We start from the raw sequence: 19,885 nt of genomic DNA on the forward strand, positions 1-19,885 counted from the left end.
AGAAAAGTGAGGTTTCTAATACCCCAACAACCTCAGGCCTTTACCTTGCCAAGTGTGGAGAGGACAAGAAATTATAAAAGTAGCCGGGGAAAACATTTTCATGGTTTCTTCAGATCTTGACAAAGCTTGCACACACACACACACAGAATGAGGCCAGTCATATTATAAATGTTTATTTGTCATTGCCAAATTAGCTGCAGTCCTTTATAGAACAACACTGTACAAGAATAAAAACATTTTTCATTAATTTGGTACAAATGGTTTGAGAATATGAGTGTCTATGTACAAGAAAATTGGAGCACACCACACAATCCAATTTACTGTCATGTGGAAATAGTTTATTGCATCTTACCTTTTGAATCTATCTGCTATCCACATACAAACATTTACCCTCTCTGCCTTTTACAGCCTATACAGTTAGATAAAAAGCTAATTGCTACATTGAACACGGAGGGTTCCCACTGTACAACGAGCATATGTCAGTCAAGCTTGTGAGCCTTCTATATTCTTATTACATATTTACAGATTTAATAATTTTCATCTAACCTGAATTTTTGTAAAAATTCTAAAGATTCTTTTAGTAAAGCTGATATGCTCTGTACAAATGTTTCTTGCCATATGCACTGCATTGGGAATCTTTATCATCCTATGTGTCAGTCCATGAAAAGCTCAGCTCTGGCAGCTCTAGAATTGTTAAGAGATAATATAACAGGTTCAGGGTGAATGCAATGTTCACTAAGGGTATGAAGAGGAAGAGTACTTTGGGAATGAACAGCATAAGCAAAGACAACTATTACTGTTAATGTTAAGTGCAAATTCTATCATTCCACGTGCACTGATATTTATGCAAGTTTTCCATCAAAATACAAATAACCTTCACAGCTGATGCATAACACACATTTTCCCTTCAGGAGTGCTTCCTTCATTCACCATCAGTCCTATAAAATTTAAGAAATTATAATTAACATCTTGCAAATGTTAGCTTTATCCTAAAGTCAAATCTTTATAGTCTCCCTTGCATGAATTTCACTGGAGCTGTTCAGAAGGGGAGCAGTATCTTGTGATGGGTTGGACATTCTCAAATATTTGACCAAGTCATTACTAGAACTGAAATTTGCATCACTTATATAAAGGTAAAAGATTTGCTTTGCTAAGCCAGACATCTTGATCTTTGCTTCAGGAAATTATTGTAAAGCGGTCAAAATTACAGGAGCTATGGCTAAGAGCTAAACATGCTTGATCTGTGACCGAATAAACACTAAATCAAGATTACAGGTTCATTTCCTGGGGTTACAAGGATTTTATTTTAGGCTGGCCATTTAATAAACAGGTCTGGGTTAGGTTGTAAAGACTACAGAAAACCTCCTGCACTGAAACTTTCACAAGATATGGGAGAAGACCGACATTACATACTGTCAATTGTCTTTGTAGATGATGTTGTGGGAGACTTAATTGTAGCTTGAAGGCTCTTCAGCAATTTACTGTGAAGTTTCTATACCTCTCTTTTTTCAGGCTGTTAAATCTTGTTTGACTAGTATGCTTCGTGCTGTGTGTGGAAGGGAAGGGAGGGAGTGTTGTGTGATTTTGTGAAAAATATCAAATTAAGGGGAAGTTTTCAAGGATAACTTTCTCAAAATGTACAATATTTTGACAAGGTTCACATGCCACTGATTGATGACACAGTAATGTTACTTTAGGCTGATAAATTCTATATAAACCAATGTCTTTCACATTCCCAACAAACTTCTTTCTTGAAATGAAAGACACACCCTTGAAGAGAAACATTCTTGCACAGGTACACACATCGTCAAATATGCTCTCAAATGCTCACAGTCACAAGTGAATCATAAAATATCACAGTCAGATGCATAATATAAACAATAAAACCAGCCTCAAAAACATTGATTATCTCATCCAGACATGTCCAGTGAGACCCATACATGAGATGTTTTGTCACAGTAACAGAGTGGGCTGCAAGGAAACCAGGTCAGGGCTGCATTTCTAAACACTTTAGATGGGTTTGGGGATTTAAGACAAAGATCTTCGGTACTGAGATTCTTCCATCAGGGTACTTATAGTATGAAATAATGAAGCAATCATCTAATTACAGAAATGGTTAGCTATGAATTCCCTTAATGATTCAAACAAAGCACGTAAAATTCTTGACTAAATGCTGTTTGTTGGCTATAGGTCCAGGTCTTTCATAAGGAAGAAAAAGATAATTTTGATTAAAAAAAAAAAAAAAAAAAAAGAAAAACGAACTGGACTCACCCTACAAAAGCAAAGACCTCAAAATGAAATACAACCAAACCACTTAAGAAGTTCTCATTAATCCTCGCAAAGATGAACATATGGGACATAAGAGGATGGAGGGATAAGTAGAAGAAAAATGAAAAATCTTAACAGGAAGTTGCATGTAGGTTGTATGATAACTTAAAAGCTAGAAACTGGATTCCTAAGTCTGAAAATTTATTGCTAGTTGCAAGAAATACTTTATCAAGGCACGGATTAATTTTAACCTGAAAATTAATTTTATACAGCACAACAGCTGTGACAAAACCATCTGTACAAAATAGCCACCTTCATACTTGATCTGGCGTATACATTTCTGATTATTCAGCTATTGTGCAGTAACACACACATCTTACGAGCAAATTTAGTTGCAAACAAAATTTTTGCAAAATTTCCTCACACTGACGCAAAAACTGAAACACTGAGAGTGGGATCAGGGCTTTACACAGAGCTCTGTAAGCATTTGCAATGATTGTTGTAAGCATAGATGCCACACGCAGTAGGCTTAAAAACATGCAGGTAAACTAATTAAATTTAACACTAATGAAAGCATATAAACATCTATAAGACTATTTAAAATCCATCTACAGCCTTTCCTATTTGAAAATAATTCTTAGCCAGCAAAAGAACAGAATCTAAGAGCGAAAAAAGAATATTGATGGACTATACAAAGATAAAAAGGTGATAGCAGAAATTTGACAGGGTTAAGATTTTCTTTCCGAATTCTATTTTTCTATTAAATAAGATGTTAAAAAAACTGAAACTGTCTCTTAACTACTTTTATGTCCTTAAGACTTCATCTATGCACCAATAAACCTCTCCTGAAATGAGTGCAAAACACCTATTTCATTGATTTTCTCTTTGAAATATACAATAGATCATTGGAGAATGCAAAGAAAGGCCAAACAAAGTAAACACCATTTACAAGAGTAAAAATTTGTGTAAAAACATCTCTTTCAAAGAAAGCTTTCTTCACACGAACATCCATAAATGGTGTAACATGCAAAAGTATGATGTTCATTCTACAATTATACTTTTTACATAGAGATACCAGAATTAAGGTGAAAGACCCCCAAAAACCCTGTAATTCCAGCAAGAAGGCACATGTTTCCCTAAACAGGGTTAAATTGAATATGCGAAGTCCAGTACCATATTTTTGCATAGCTTCACTTTTGAGAGGTGATACTTCTATACAGTTATGCCACCTTAAACTGGTTTCTTTAAAGTTTAATGTGAATGAAATCAGTTGTTTTTTCCTCTGTGGTAGCCTTAGCTCACTTAGATCCACAGCCAGGTGCACAACATATTGCCAGCCATTATCTTGATGACATACACAAAGCAGCATGGAAACATGTTTACGTGTGTCTGTTATACAGTTTTTCTGACTGCTTCATGTGGCCAGCCAGACTGAAAGGTAATAGTACTTCGTGCACCTGGCCCTGGCTTGCTTAATGTTCAGCGACCTTTCATTGACTAACCCTAGCATGAATTCCTGCAATCTGATTGACTCTTATGACATTAGTGGTTTTACATATCTTTTTACCACAACTTTGTTATCTAGGAGTCTGATTTTGTGAAGGTGGTGCCCTTCTTCTTTTCCTTCTATACCTTCCCCAACGCTAAGTCAGCAACCCATTACAAATCTGGGTCAACTGGGGGAAGTATGCACCACAAAGGTTTCCAACCAGCTTGTATGCATGCCGTTTGGTTCAGAGGCTGTTGCTCTAACCTACAGGCCATCCATGTGAAGCAAACTATTCAAAATCCTTGTTCCTTTTATTTTTCCCCACATAAAGCTTCTTTCACTTATTAAAAATTTTATCTAGGGCATAGCTATAAATTGGGATAACAGCACATGGTCAGAAGACACTGTCTTCTCCTTTCATAGGAAGAGACCTGCCAGGCCACTAGATAACCTAGAGATTTCTTTATAGTCCTTGTTTACAGGTGTCAACTCTATCAATAGTAAAGGACAGGGTATGTTTAACATACACCCATTGCAACCCAAGAAAATGTGGTTTTTCTCTCATTTCGTTTCCAGCTAACATGCTAGTCGACTGTCACCTTATAACCTGCCCGGTGTTTACTGCATCCTGTGAACATATCATTTTATCAACCAGTTACAGAAAAAAGTACACACCAATGAACACATGTTAATATCTTGATTCTTTTGCATCTGGTTTAAAACAAAATGTCGATGCTATGAGAAAGACCTCCAACCTAACTTTTGTTTTTCAGACCCCTGATGCCAAATCCTTCAGATTTCCATAGCAAAATTTTCTTTACATGATTTGGAGCTCTCTTAGGTGATATACATGTTTCTATATGACGGGAAACTCTGGACCAGTCTGTATTTCACAGGACATATCCTGGTCAATGCAAGAAGTAAATAAAGTCTTCCAACCAGAAAACAGATGACTGACAATCTTTCCCTTCTTATTCATGCTTCTGACGATATCATGGACATATGAAATCTAAGGAAAATGTAAGAATACCCATCATATATAACATCAACATAGATCAATATTAGACAAAGAGTTACTGTTTCTAACTTTTTGTGTGATAAACTAAAAGTTACAATGGTGAAACAAAATTGTATATTTATAATGACTGTCATTTTCATATTTAATGTCTTATGGTTGCTAGTATGTTCAGCAGCTTACCTGCTGGGTAACCTTAAAAAAAAAAAATCACAAGACATAAAAAACCCTCTTCTTTCGTCCCACCTATGCCTCTGGATTAAACCTAGTAAATGTCACGTGAATTTTTCCAGCAAACATGTGGTTAAGAAACAGGTGATCAGATTTTTGATTACTGCCAATGCGTAAGTCATTCACAGAATGTCAGAAATGTACAAGTAGCTGTGGTTGCTGCCTGGGTATGAAACATGTAATCTTTCTCCTGAGAGGTAATATTTTCAAATAATTTCAAGCAAGACAGTTAAAGGGAGATTTTGCAATCATATAGCTAGCGTACTCCAAAACAGAAAGTGGAAGGTTCAAAGCTCAAAAGTGCCACAGAGTGGAAATGTCTCTGTCCAACCAGAAAAAAAAGAAGGGAATGGATTCTACATAACCGTAGATATACCTAACCCTTGTCAATCACTTCTCATAATGCCACCAGGTCATGGGATCTTTTACGCTTTATGCTCATGAACACTTGAGAAAGTGGCTGCACAAGTGGGTGGCCAGACAACAACGAAGATTGGAGAAATAATGTGGACACCATTAGCAACCATGTAGTCTCTACTGCCTTCACAAACTAACAAGCACTCAATCTTTACTTCTTTCACAAGTTAACTCCTAAAATTAAAAAAAAAACAAAACCAAACAAACCCAAAAACCAATTATGCTAAATGAAAAATACTAGGTATATTAATATGAAATAAAACTGTGGCAGGAAACTAAATCTATTTATTCAGTCTTAGAGCAAGAAGAGAAATAAAAATGATAGTCCCCTAACCTTTCAGTCATCAAAGTGCCACATAGGGCCAGCTTTTTGTGAGGGTGGTAACCTTCTCTTTCTTGAAGCCTTATCTTTCCCAACCTGTTAAAGAATTAGAAACTCCTTCCTGACAGCTGAATCAAGTTTGAGACACCGTATAGGTATCAAACTGCTACAACCTTCCAATTCCGAAGTCAAATTTCTAACCACTCAGCCCTCTGCCTTCCTGCATAGATGAAACAACAGTTCACCAATACTTCATGTACGTCTTGTGTCTCTAGCTTCCTGTTTTCTGTATCACCGGTTGTACCTCGTTTAAACACACCTCTTATCTTTCAACTCAGTTTCCCATAAACATTTTAAACAGTTCTGCACATAACCAATTACCAAACAACTGCCGTTTCACTTAACTTTATGAATAAAAAAAAGTCTTTCATGAAACACATTTATAACAAGAAACAAGAAAGAAGTCTTATGCACACTGTTATTTTAGGGTGCAAAGAGGCTATCAAATAGGCAACAAGTAAACTTGATAGAAACAGGTTCTGCCAGTAAGTGCCATTCAGGTTATAGCTAAGGTCTTCATGCATCTAGGAAGAAAGTAAAAAAAAAAAAAACCTGTCAGAACACTGTTCATTTAAAAAGTAAGATAACAGCACTCGTACTGTTAGTTCTCCAAGTGAATCAAGTTAGTGTGTCAAATACAAAACAAAAATCTTACATGAAAAGGCAGACTGAAACGATATAGGAGACGGGAAACCTCAGATCTGACGTACACACAAAATATTGCTGCCAAGAGCCCTGAATATGCTGTCACGTTAAAATCAAACAAGTACCAGATCCGCTGCACTTCCCTCACACCACCAAAAGCTGGCAATTATGGAAACTCCCAACGTGATGAAAGACCCACAGTTTTAATGCTGAACAATCTCTTCACCTAGAGGGGTGCATGCTGGGGATCTAGCGCTCAACAATACCAATCGGCAAATACACTGGCTCTGAATCCTCTTCCCGCTCTGAACTATCTGTTGTTTCCTCCTGTGGGGCATACTGCATTTCTGTTTTGATGACGGCCTGGGCGCCGTTGAAGGCAGCTGGCGAGATGGTGAAGAAAGCAGTCGCCTGGACAGCGGAAGGGATGGCTGCTGCAGCTGTCATTGTGGCTGGAGGAATGGCTGAAACGGATGTGATGGTGCTTGTGGTCTTTATCTTGCGTGACTTAGGCTGAAAGGGAGCAGCACTGTGGGCTGTCTGAACCTGACCAGAAGCACCTGATGTTTCTGATGGAGTCTTTTTGTATGGCTTTGTGCGTACTTTTAAAAACTCTTCCTGGCTCATGGGATGATTCCAAAAGCTGTCAGTAGCTTTCCATGTCGTGTCTTTAAATGACGCTTGTATGTATTGCGTGTCTTGAATTTTGACTTGCATTCTTTACATTCAAACGGCGTTTCTCCTGTGTGACGTCTCAAATGTTCCTGTAAAAAATGAGAAATGCATTAATGATTCCGCAGTGAGTGTGTGTATATATATATGAAAACAATATAACATATCTTTATTATAAGAAAAAATAATTCAGTACATTTAAAAGTAGTCTCTTTAAACCTTGCACTTCCCACATTTGTCAGAACCCTGTCAAAGTCACAGCTCCTAATAATGGATTTGGCGATGGGGCAAGAAGGGACATGACATGGTAGCCTTTGACAGGACAGTGTAGGGAAGTTTTTCATGTTCTTGGTTATCTTAAAGCCCGCATTTGTGAGGCCGGTGCTGTCTCTTCTCCCTCACACCCCACTTTTCTCATCTCTCTACAGACAGTCAAGTGGTTATAGCACAGGAGTTTGAACCTGAAGACATGCTTGCTTAATGCTCATGTGGTGAAGCAAACTTCTCCCAGTTCTACTATGGATAGGGAGAATGGAAAGAGCCAGGAAAAGCAGCAATAAGACCAACAAGTAGGAAGGCTAAGGTTGCTGAAGAATGGCAAGCCAGACAAACCTTCAAGCTTACCACATTTTAAATCAGTGTTTGTTGTATTACAAATAATAAGGGGACCCTAAAACAATCCCCATTTTTCATAAACTTTCTTTAATAGGAAAAAAGTACCTTAAAATGGCTGGGGTGTCTAAATTTCCGTCCACAGTCTTTACAATTGAATCGACTAAGGTTATTATGGATCAGCATATGATAATTGAGGCTGTGCTGGCGTGTGAATGTTGTTTTACAAATCAGGCATTGGAATGGCTTGATTCCTGAAAAATAAGAAAGACAAATTATGACTGAACTTGTTTAGCATTCTAGGCAAACTAGTCTGTACATGCCCGCGCATGACACTTATCCTGAATCTCTTCCCACTTGTGTTGAACACCGAGCTGTGCTCACACGACATCTTAGTCTACTGCAAGAAGTTATTCAAAAGCAAAATGATACAAAATGATTTGTCTGCTATATTTTCCAATGTTTTAGATTTGGGATATATGTGTGTCGCCACCATAGACAGTAGCCCTTTTACCTCATTTATTGTTTGATATTATTACCAGAACTGTCTGCTTGCCTCTGACACCATTTGCATATCACTTGCCCTAGGTATATTGAGTTGTGTGCACTATCATTGCTCTAGGTTCATTTGGAATCGTTCAACTGTAGACTTGGCCTCCCCATAACTTGTTAACCTTTTGGTAGGGGTTTTGTCTCACAAGTCCAATTACTTTTCTTTCTTTTTCAACTGTGATTTATATATTAATGACAATTCCCATGAACACTGTGATGTATAAAGCACAGTGAGCTCACCCAGAGGGCTTGGATATCGTGCTATGTAAGCGAAATTTATTAACTCACCAGCATGGCTCCGATAATGGTACATTAGCGTGGCTCCTGCCGTGAAAGACTTGTCTTTGCAAATCTTACAGACTAGAGTCATTTTGTCATCCTTCTTTCGCCCTTTCAGTTCCCGTATGCAGCGTAATGCAACTCTCTGGAATAGAACAGGAGAATGAGGGACAACATGACCACAGTACTGCTGCATCTTAGAATCACATTTTGACGTGAGAAATATGTGCACAAATGCTGCAACATGCATATAGCCTTATTCATTTATCTTTGTTTTATCATTTCTGTCTTTATGTCAGTATAAAGCAGATAAATCACTGAAATGAACAGCTAACCTTTTCCCAATCAGCTGGACTTTCCCTTTGTGCTCGACTAAATGTTGCCACTTTCTTGCGACGCTTTGGACTGGCAACACATTCTTCTACCTCACTGGCTGAATGATCCTCTTCAGGAACAGCTAATCTTCCCCGAGTTGCTAGAAGCGACTTTGGCATGGGAGGATATGGTTCTATTACAAAAAAAACACCATCTTTTACACACGCACTACAAACTAAAAAAAAAAAAAAGTCCCCACTATAACATCCTAAAGTTCATGCAGCTTCTTCATTTTAAAAGCATAATTTCTCCTTTTTGGAGAACTGAATTATCAGAATGATAGGGATAGGAAGTTGTCATAACTTAGAATGATCTGTGATAATCATACAACATTTTTCAGGCTTATCAAGCTTCTATCGACAGCCAAATGGCAAGCCATGACTTGCAAGTTCTGTTTATGTAGTGGATTTTATTTAATTATGTGTGTGTGTATGCTTTAAAAGCAACATCGCCAGACACACTTGTATGCACACATAATCACAGAAAATGTATAGCAAATGAATAATACTTACTCTCACCAGAATGACCTGTGTCTTCACTGCTGGGTCCAGCCACAGTGACTGCAGCAACTGTGTTCATTTTTCTTGGCACAATCTCCTCCACACTAACCATAGGCACCTCCCCACCTGAGACATGTGACAATGGCAGAATTGGCACAGACAGCCCTGAGCCCTGAGACTGAGCGCTTGTGCTTGAGGATGAGTCACTAATATCGCCGTCATCTTCACTGTCATCATTTCCTTCGTAGACACTGTGCCAACCAGGTTTCTTTCCACAGACACTAGTATAACTGTGGTCTAAGAATGGCTGAACCTGAGCCAGTTTTTCAGCAGCAACATGCTGTACATTTTCTGATGGACTCTCTGGCATAGTCTGAGCCGTATCCTCCTGACTTTTGATAGGGGGTGATTTAGAAGACTTCTTTCTCTGTTGTTTAGTCCCAGAAGCAGTTGCAGGAACATTGCCCTCTGCAAGACTTGCAGATTTCTTTTCTGCTTCTTTTGCATTATCTCCTAATGTGATCTGGCTCTCTTCAGCACTTTTATCAACAGACGACTGCTTCTGAATCTGGCGCTTGTTACCCTTCTTCTGACCTTGGCCAATTTCTGAAGAGCTTTTTGTCTTTTTGCTCTTGCTTTTTTCACTGTCCTGACTTCCAGATGCAGATGACTGTGGCTCATTCATAGGAGTCTTCTCCTCTTCAGAGGAATCATTGCCACTTTCTTTGTCTGATGATTTGCTTGACTTGAGGGAAGTAAATTTTGCTTTGGTTTTTCTCTTCTTGCTAGAAGTTGGTTCTGTAGTGGCTAGGGCTGGTCTCTTTTTCTTCTTTGCAGCTTCTGTTGGACAAAAACCCAACTGTTAATGCTTATGCATGCGGACTTTACCATAATAGTTCTTGCATAAGCTAGCAGTTTGATTTCTGTTTCTTTAAGGGATAAAATCTGAGAGATTGTTTCTCATTTCTTTCAAATGAAGAATTCCAGAACACCCCTGGAGCTAGGAAAAGACTATGGGAGTAACTAAATAACAAAGTACTAAAAATCAAAATTAGTTTTAAACAATTAAACACTTACAAAAAAATAGAACAATACGTGTTACGTTAAATCAACTCTCAGATTCTACTTTATCTGAATATTTCTTTGCAAAAATAAGCGAAGAATAAATAAAAGATCGTAAAAAAGCCAAATGTCACATAGCCCCACATCATTAAACCAAAAGTAATTGGATCATGTGTAGGGCAGAGCTTAAGGAAGACGTATTCACACCTCTTCTGCTGCTTTTTCACCCCCACCCCACAAAATTCAGGTACCCCTCACTCTTGGGTGAGCAGAGGTTCTTCAGTCTCCAGCAAGGGCCGCCAAGAGCCAGCACAGGCCCTGGGGCAGACAACCTCTCTGGGCCACTTGTAATTGTAATCGTTAATTATTTTCCCAGTACATAATAATATGTTTACAATTCGATTGCCAATATCTACATTTCATTCAGTAACGTAATGTAGTCTACAAACATTAGGACAAGTGCAGTAGGATTTACATCACTACTTAAACATATAAAGTTGTTTACATGTGAGTGGTTAAATGAGAAAAAATGATGGTAAAGGATCAAACTTGTAGTATGCCATAAAAAAAAAATCCCCAGAGTGAGGAATGTTCCGTCAACTTTTCCTTAAAAGAAAAAGAAAAGAAGAAGGAAAAAATCCACTTCACAGCCCCTGTCCACACTCTCGTCAGGCCTGTCTCCAGCCCAAACAAACCTTAGACAGCAACCTTTTGATCTTAAATTGAGCACACTGTCTACAAGACTATACAGTCTGAGGCCAGACAGTTTAAGAGCAAAATATTTTGGGCAGCTTGAATCTTTTTATTTAAGAAGAATCTTTATTACCTGTTTCTTTTTTCCTCCTCACACGCAGAGGTATGGCAATGAACTCTTCTTTTGCATTGGGATCTGTATTAAACAGAACAGCAGAGAAACATGAATGAAGAATATAGTGTCCTCAATAATGATGGTGTCTATATCTTGGACTGCTTTATTTAATTTTGGACTGCAGTTACTTGTACCTTACATACACCAGTAGGCTAAAATACATCAGACAAATTGACTATGGCTATTCTATGAGCCACAAAAATTTACTGAATCACAGGATTGCTGACTTAATCAGGTTTTGTACAAGCATGAAAACATAGTGACAGAATAAGTGTGCATACACCCCCAAAGGATTCATTGTTCATTCACAAACGTGAACTGGTAAGCAATACAAGAACATGAAAGAATGCAAAAATAGGGATATGGGGAAGAAAGGATAAAAAGATGGATGACTTAGGGTAGGTGTTTCTGAAAGAGATATTTTTAAAATTTAGATTGGAAGGAATGTACAGACTCCACTGTGTGAAGAGATGGAAGCAGACCATTCCAAATACTGGAGCCAGAAAAGGAGAAATAGTGATGGCAGAACGTTTCCAGTCTGATACATGGAAAAGAGAGGAAACTAGCTGATATGGCAAACACATGCTTAGATTTTGAGCGCAAAACCCTGACTGCCCAGTCTAAGAATGGGATGAGGATTTATTAGTATTTTGCAACTTCAGCCAACTTTGAAATAGGTTTAACACTTTGTTCAAGTTTTAAAAAATTTTCAGATTTTCCACAAAAGACTTCACTTTCTTTAATGAAATAGTCACACTTTCTACTTCCTCTTAAAAATTTTTTTCAGCATCAAAATGTTACCTTTTTGGGTGCCATGATATAAAGGATTCTGTTTGTTCCTTATGCTCCCTACCCACCATGGAGTCCAACATGAGCATGCGACCAAGCGGTACCACTTAGGGCATTTCCAGCAAGGTCGCACCAGGAATAGATAAGGAATATACTCTGACTTTCTGAGTATGAAGACCAGATTGACATCTCACAGTTTTTACTGTTTTAGTCCAGTCTCTTTCTAATAAAATTGTGAAAAATTTTCTATAGTCTATTGTGGTGTGACACATTTTTTTTCAATAAATTTGTGCTTTCCTATCCTTTTCACAAACTTGTTGATTTCTGATCTATTCATGTTCACTTGGATTTAACACACAAAGTCTTTATGCAAAATAAAACAGTTTACAATATGTTCTTTACCATTTTGTGTGAATTGTGGTTGTCTTTACTATTGCTTTACGGAGGGAAGGGTGTTTAACTGTGCAAGACGATGCTCTGCCAGAGATTTCAGATCTAGATTTGTCTTTATAGGCAAAGTATCAAAATTCCAAAACTTTCTGAGGTCTGGAACACAGTTTCCCATTTTTCCACCACTTTCAAGACTGTCAAAATTGTATAGGAGCCCTGTATGATAAACAAGTATGACTCTTACAGCCAAAAAATTTATCTGCCATCTTTTCAGATGTTCTACATAAACCTAAATGCAGTGGCCCCAATAAGCAGATTTATACCACAAAATGATGTACAAACCATTTGCTCTCTCTGTCAGCGTGTGAATGTGACCATCAAGATGTTTCATCATTTGAATACGAGCACGAGTCTCATTTCCAAAGCTGCTGAACTGTTCCTGGCACTTGTCTGGCATTAAGAAACAATGGTAGGTATACAGTCTCTTGATTTCATCAGATGTCAGGTCTGCAAACAAGCTGAATATTGACCTGGTAGACAGATGTATTATGTGCTCCAGCGTGACCTCTTCAAGCGACTGTATGCTTCGTTTTGTGACCTGAAAAGAAATAAATGATTTTCCACATTACTACTAAAATCAGGATGCAGATAAACGATAATTTCTAGTTTCCTAGTAAAACATGCTTTTTTCTTGATCTACATTTTTAGACCACTAACAATAAAGAATGTAAAACTTAAAACTTCCTAGCATTATCCTAAATGTGACGGAAGACAGTAAAATTCAAACAATGCCACTAACAAGTAATTTAGATACATTTGCTTTACCTTTTTAGGCAGTTTCTTGGACTGTGCCTCCTCTTCCTTAATGGTTGTCTCTGCAGTCTCCACATTTCCACCTGTTCCTTTCTTAGGACTCTTTTCCTGCAGAGAACTCTTTTTGGAAACTGTTTGTCCATCCTCTTTTTTGACGTGTTTAGAGTTTTCCTGTGCTGACTTCTGACCCTCTTTGGGAGTCCTAGAAGATGTCCGATAAGTCTGGGGCTCAGTCTCCAGCTCATCTGAGGCCACCTTGGCCAAAACATCCAAGGAACGCATAGGTTTTTCTGAGTGCCCAACCGCTAAACCAATCATGGCTCGTTTCCTTGGTGATTGGCGCAATGGTACCTCTGCAAATGCATAAGAGATTTGTAAAATCATAAAACAAATCTTCAAAACTGAAACCGAAGAAAATTAACAAGTAGAACTTTAAAGTGGTAAAGACCTGATAGTGATCCCTATACTCTTTTTATATTTTATCGATACCTGTTAATGGTCATGTTTCTGCCTCAACTGCACAAATCAAAACCACTTCAAACAGGTCATTTTTTCTGAAGAAGAATCACTCAGAAATAATGGCTTCATGTGCTGAATTTTAGAGATACTGTTTAGATACGACTGGCTACAATAATAAAAATAAAATGTGATTTATTTAGTGCAGGATCATGCTCATAAAGGAGAATGCTCTCAGCCCTTGAGACAAAAAACAAGACATGGACAGCATACAGAGGATGGAAGGATAAACAATTGAGCGGACAAGCAATAAAAAACAAACATAGAAGACGCAAAGAGTAATCAAAGAATAATCTATAAGGATTGGGAGTTTTATGAATCTGCAGAGGAAAATGAGCAGGAGAAACTAGTCAATAGGTGGAGAAAGTAAAAGAAAGGGTTAGAAGCTGGACAAGCAGTCTGTGGATTGTTGTTAGGAATAATGCTTATGGAACAGATGTGTTTTCAGTGAAGTTTAAAGGATTTGATGGCAGGTAGATCGCGGATATAGAAGGGGCAAAAAGTTCCACTGTTTTGCAGCAAACTAAAAATCCTTTGACTATATGTGGTTCTTTTGGTGTTAGGGATTGTTAACATTAAGTCATCAGATGAAGAGTGCAGCTGTCTATACTATCTTGCACTTTAAATTACTGTTAATTTTGACCTGATCACAGTTAGGCTTGTTCCTTTTTGGTCAACGTGCAATTATCCTGCAAGATTTCTATGATCGCGCACTTCAGTATATTAACACCCAGAATGAAAATCAATTACATGCTACTGAAGTAAATCATTTGTAAATTAAATAAGCACTTTTTTTAAGAAGCTTTCCTTAGATAATGAAAGAACTTTGAAACCATTTTTTTAAAAAGTGTTGTGGAAGCGTAAGACCTTATGAGACATGTTTACTAAACCACTGCACTGAAACCTTCACAAAAAAGACATACTTCAAACTAACAAAACATCTTGGAAAATCAAGTGATTAATATTTATATACATAATAGTACTGAAATCTTAATGATAAAATGAATTGATTGCAATACTTGCTTTGCAGATTCCCTTACAACATTACACTGATACTATAAACAGAAGTTGATGATCGGGGCTGCAGCTTCGAAGCAGACGCAATGCTACCTCAACGTTAGGTATGAACCAAATGCTGTATTCATGAAACAAAGGTAAATACAGTACTAAACATTCTTAGGTATCCGTCTTACCTCAGTAAAGCTGATTGCTACCTTGCAAAAAACCCAAGCGAGAATGAGCGAGCACCTACTACTAGGGATTTTCTAGCCAACAAAAGCACATGGTTGTTGGTATGAGGGTTAATTAGTCTCTAATTTAATTAAGTAATTTCTTGTACTGTGTCATGAATCGAAATAGTGGGGTATGGTAATATGGTTTAAAAAAATTAAAGACTTTTGATTTTAAAAAAAGCAACAAATATGAAAAATTAAAGAAATTTCGGCGTAACTGTTCGCAGAAACAGAGTAGCCTCGTTGTCGTTCGGCCGCAGCAGCCGACAGAAGAATTCAAGCACCACGATAGCAGACGGCTTCGACTATTTCTTGTGCGATTAAGTTTCTTCCTTTTCAAATATCAAAATAATATAATGCTCAAACTTGAAAGAACTGTAGTTTATGTAAAAACATAATGCCTGTTGCATGTAAGTAAAGCGTGTTAGAAAATGCACTAAAGAATGAATGAGATCTATAACGACCTATTTAGGTCTTTGGCGCCCAAAGTTACTTCCCTGCGTCAGCCATATTGAGACGTCGTCTGTCACGAAAGCCAACCACACTTCAAACTAAGAAAGCAGTTGAAAACTCGCGCTGCCGATCTGATTTGAAATATTAAAGTGTTGTGTATCATATCTCCTATATTACACATATGTCTGATGGTAACTTTTACCTTCAGATTGCAGCATTAAAGTCAAAGTTGTATGAAGGTCTGTTTTGAATGTAACTGCAAGCAAGCCGTAGCAGCCGACGTCGAAGAGGCTCTTTTGTTCGACTTTAAACGAAAATCTTTACAAGTTAGACCATGCATATACGATTAAGTAGATCATAAATATACTGTTAACAATAATGCATACCTCTTGTAGCTGGCTGCTCGCCCGTCTTGTTCGCATTTTTCTCTTTCTGTTTTCTAGTCGCCATTTTCTGTGCGTCTGCTAGACATACAGCACTGCGTGCGTTTGTTTCTTCGTTAGATGCAAGAAGGTTACATGCCTCTCAAAATAGAGATGATTGGTCGAAGGCGTCCAATCACAGAAGACCTTTTTCGTAACGCACTCACAAGCGAGGCACTTGGAGCTGGAACGAGGCTGGGAGAGACGATAAAAGTGATACAAACAATAAAAGCTCGAAACTTCATAGATTTTAACAGCTGCTACAATGTTTAAGAAAGAAATAATATATTTTTACTCTTAGTTTTTATGTAATTAAGACTATACATAAGGTTTGAAGTCCTTTAAAGACGAAACTCTTTTGTCATTTTCTGTAGCAGACGAAGGAGATTGTTTCAGAAACTTTTTGAGAACTCGGACAGGACGCACTAACAAGAACTGATCGACTCGTTGATAGTATAGCAGGCTGATATAAAATGGCTATATTAGTAGTTTATGACGATCATTTTACGGATGCAGGATGTTTTGGCTACAGATACTAAGTACAATTTAATGCGAAGTAAACACCATATATACTCCTCTGTGATGACAATGAATGATCAATAAATCGTGTCTGTGTTTACTTTCTTTAAAACGTTTGTTTAGTAAACGGTAATCCATTGGCATTCATCTAAGGATAAATTTAGAAAGCCACGCCGGACTCGAAGAAGGTTTTCATTTAGAACAAACGGGCGGGGTTGACGTCCTTGATGAAAGGGTGGAGGAAGAGTGGTGGGGGGGGATAATGTCACGTGACTAAGCAGACGTCCAAGATGGAGCCTTCCGTTATAAGTGCTCTAACGTGATCTAGCATTTTAATGCTACTTCAGTTTTGGTTCCTTGATTACGTTTTTTAGGTATGCTTGCTTAGCAATGAGCTTTTAAGATAACTGAGTCAATTTTTATGCTTCCAAGTTTGTCTGTTGACTTCTGTTATTCTTTTTACGATGCATCGATTCTTTCCTTATTCACAGTGTTGTTGTATTTAGAAAACATCTGAAATAATGTGCGAATCTAATCATCGACGCCATTTCTAGTTTCTTTTTCTATACTAAATTCCTTCTTAGAGATTTAAGTCATAAATGAACCAGGTAATGCATGAGTGTTACCTTGTGTGTGTATGTGTGTGTTTGTGTGAGAAGGCGTAACTTCATACCTCAGTATATCTGCCTGTCATTTGTCTCAGATCAAGATAACCAAGCATGAGTGTGTGGAAGCGGCTTCAGCGTGTAGGAAAGTCAGCTTCCAAATTCCAGTTTACTGCATCCTACCAAGAACTTACAGTAGAATGCACAAAAAAATGGTGAGATACATATATACAGATATATCCATATTATATGCTGATGTGAATTATGTTTGCTGAATATTTTGAGAGCTATTAAGGATCATGAAGTGGGTGCCTGTAAAATGTTTTAATTTCTCTGCTTTGGTTTATCTTTATCTTTTAAAACAGTTTTGCTAAGGTGAGAGAATGTCTATGCTGGGAGGAGATCTTGATAAATTTTCGTGCTATTGTGCAGGCAGCCCAACAAGGTGTGTGTTGTGTGGACCTCGCAGAAACCGGCACAAGTCAACACAGGTTAATTTTATTCTTGGTATATGTAACAGTGTACTGTCTTATTGACTTTGTTTTAAAAATACTTAAAGGGTGTCATTAAAATTATATTAGCCTGCAAATCATGAATTGATTGATATCCATTTTATCATGAAATGACTTAGAGATATAATAATAATATGTTGAATTTGTATAGCACTTTTTTTCCCACCATTATAGGCAGGCTGAAAGCGCATATTTAAGAAGAAAAGAAAAAAAGAAAAATACTCAAACATAATCAGAACAGGGAAAACAGTTGTAGAGTCACTAGATGTGTTTAGATACAATTTTTTGTGATCTGTGATTACAGTGATAAAGTTTGTAATGAATTTATTTTACATATATGTGGCACAGCTTCAAAATTTACTTATCATTTCAGCTTCATACATGGAATCCTACCATTCAGAACCCATACTGTGGCCAGGTGGTATGGGCAGTGCCAGAGAATGTGGAAATACAAGTCACATTGTTTCGAGATTCCCGCCATTCTGAGTATGAAGACAAGGAATGGACATTTGTCATCGAAGATGTGAGTTTTAGATTTCTTTTATTTGAGACTGAAGGTGCTGTGTTTATTTATTCAGATATTGAGCACCAAGCACTAAGGTAAGAAAATGCAAGTGAACAGATATTCTAGTTTCGTTTACTAGGTGGGTGTTTGGAGGGGAGGGGAGGGGACAGGAGTGGGGTTTGAGAGAGAGCCCTGACCTGATTCCATTCACTGTGAGTTAACAGTTTAGGAGCTTTAAGTTATTGTAATTTAGTTTTGGTAAGTCTTTATATATACAAGAGTTGTTAAATGGGAATTTCTCAATTTTCTAAATCAGCATGCATGAGTAAATGCTAACTCAGCTTCCTACTTATTTTTCCACCTGTTTCATAATAGACATGCACTTATATGGACACATACATGTCATACTGATTCTCCACCTTTTTGTTTAGTACAGTACTCTCTCACTTTATTCAACACAATGATATCATTGCATACACAAGCTTTTGGGCATTTTTCTACCTTTGAGCGATGTGTATGGGAGGTAAAACCCCATAACTGGATATAGTTGCGTCCCTTAACTACAGAAGAAAAGGATCATGGTGTATACAATTTTTTTTTTAACTGTACATGTAGGCTCAGTGTGAAAAGGATTTCAAGAAAAGATTGTGTTTGGATTGATTTATATGGAAAAGTTAATTTCTATAAAATTCAAACTTAAATTTTAAGTTTTATTCCTTTTTATCATTTACATTATTTTCATACTTGTCTGGAAAATAGGTGAAATTTGTATATGCCATGGTGATTTCTGATCACAGTCTCTGTTAGCTAATGCACAAGAAAATAAAAATAATTAACATAATGGAGGAAGGAGATTTTGACATAATTAAATTTCATTTATTAAATATCAACATAAAATGCACAATTATTTTCAAATACATGTAAAGGGGTTTAATTTATTAAAAGATACTAATTCCATATGTCTGTCAAAACTTCAGTTTTATTCCTGACATACAAACCTTTGAATATTGCAAATTTTAACCTATGCTGCTCCGTGATGTCATAAATGGTTAATATCTCATTAGAAGATGCATCAGCTGTGACCTTCAGCTACTTTAGAAGTGCAAATTTTTTCCAAACTACTTATCTTAAAACAATTTAATGAAAACTTTATCACATTTTGGTAACAAACTAATTATAGCTCTGTATGCTCATGAAGCAACTGTGAACTTAATTCTACATTTGACTGAGGTTAGCCTTCAGAACATGATGTAAGTAGCAATGCTGTAAATAGTTTTTCTATGCACCTCTCATTAAACATGCTTTTATTTTTTAGCACTCTAAAGGCAAGAAGAAAGTTTTAGCTTCTCAAACAATCAACATGAAGGAGTATGCAAGCATGTTTCCGACACAGACCACTATTGACTTGAAGATGAAGCTTGTGAGCAAGAAAGTGGTATTTGCTTCCTTGCGATTCACGTTATCTTGTGTTTTTCTACGTGAAGGAAAAGCAACGTAAGACACTGATTTTATTTCTTTGCTTTTATAATTATGGTGTTTGAATGATTCTGATTAATGAAAAAGAAATTTCTGATTTTTGCATGTGTAGGTCATTATATATATGCATATGTTATTTTTAAGTGGCACAGATCTTTTAGCAAAATATGTCACCACATAGTTCTAAATTATTCAATCTTGGATGTGGGCATGCATTGTGGCTTTCACTTTCACTAGGTGAAAGGAGTGGGTGTTGTTAATGATAATGGTGCAGAGTGTATATTGT

The 19,885-nt window shown here is 37.2% G+C and overlaps 2 protein-coding genes across 3 annotated transcripts in view; one reads left to right on the forward strand and one right to left on the reverse strand.

Moving 5' to 3' along the window:
* Positions 1 to 157: 157 nt before the first annotated feature.
* On the reverse strand, positions 158 to 16,051 carry LOC112571069 (zinc finger protein 37-like). 2 transcript variants are annotated; one of them, XM_025249871.1, is made up of 10 exons: positions 15,947 to 16,037; positions 14,899 to 15,010; positions 13,372 to 13,712; positions 12,889 to 13,144; positions 11,326 to 11,388; positions 9,450 to 10,277; positions 8,898 to 9,070; positions 8,572 to 8,707; positions 7,840 to 7,985; positions 158 to 7,211 (listed from the first exon to the last, which is right to left on the reverse strand). In XM_025249871.1, exons 3-10 carry the CDS (start codon positions 13,675 to 13,677, stop codon positions 7,071 to 7,073), a joined length of 2,049 nt encoding a protein of 682 aa, XP_025105656.1. In that variant the 5' UTR covers positions 13,678 to 13,712; positions 14,899 to 15,010; positions 15,947 to 16,037; the 3' UTR covers positions 158 to 7,070. The 2 variants fall into 2 exon arrangements, with proteins under 2 accessions (XP_025105656.1, XP_025105655.1); XM_025249870.1 differs by lacking the exon at positions 14,899 to 15,010 and having other exon boundaries at positions 15,947 to 16,051.
* Positions 16,052 to 16,755: 704 nt separating this feature from the next.
* Positions 16,756 to 19,885, forward strand: part of LOC112571193 (EH domain-binding protein 1-like) — a 55,837-nt gene continuing 52,707 nt past the window's right edge. Inside the window, 6 exon segments of the mRNA XM_025250025.1 lie at positions 16,756 to 16,875; positions 17,205 to 17,321; positions 17,539 to 17,569; positions 17,571 to 17,597; positions 17,992 to 18,141; positions 19,439 to 19,617. Coding sequence (XP_025105810.1) covers positions 17,221 to 17,321; positions 17,539 to 17,569; positions 17,571 to 17,597; positions 17,992 to 18,141; positions 19,439 to 19,617 — 488 coding nt within the window. The 5' untranslated portion in view covers positions 16,756 to 16,875; positions 17,205 to 17,220.

Source organism: Pomacea canaliculata, linkage group LG8 (assembly GCF_003073045.1).
Source record: "Pomacea canaliculata isolate SZHN2017 linkage group LG8, ASM307304v1, whole genome shotgun sequence".
NCBI classification, from domain to species: Eukaryota; Metazoa; Mollusca; class Gastropoda; order Architaenioglossa; family Ampullariidae; genus Pomacea; species Pomacea canaliculata.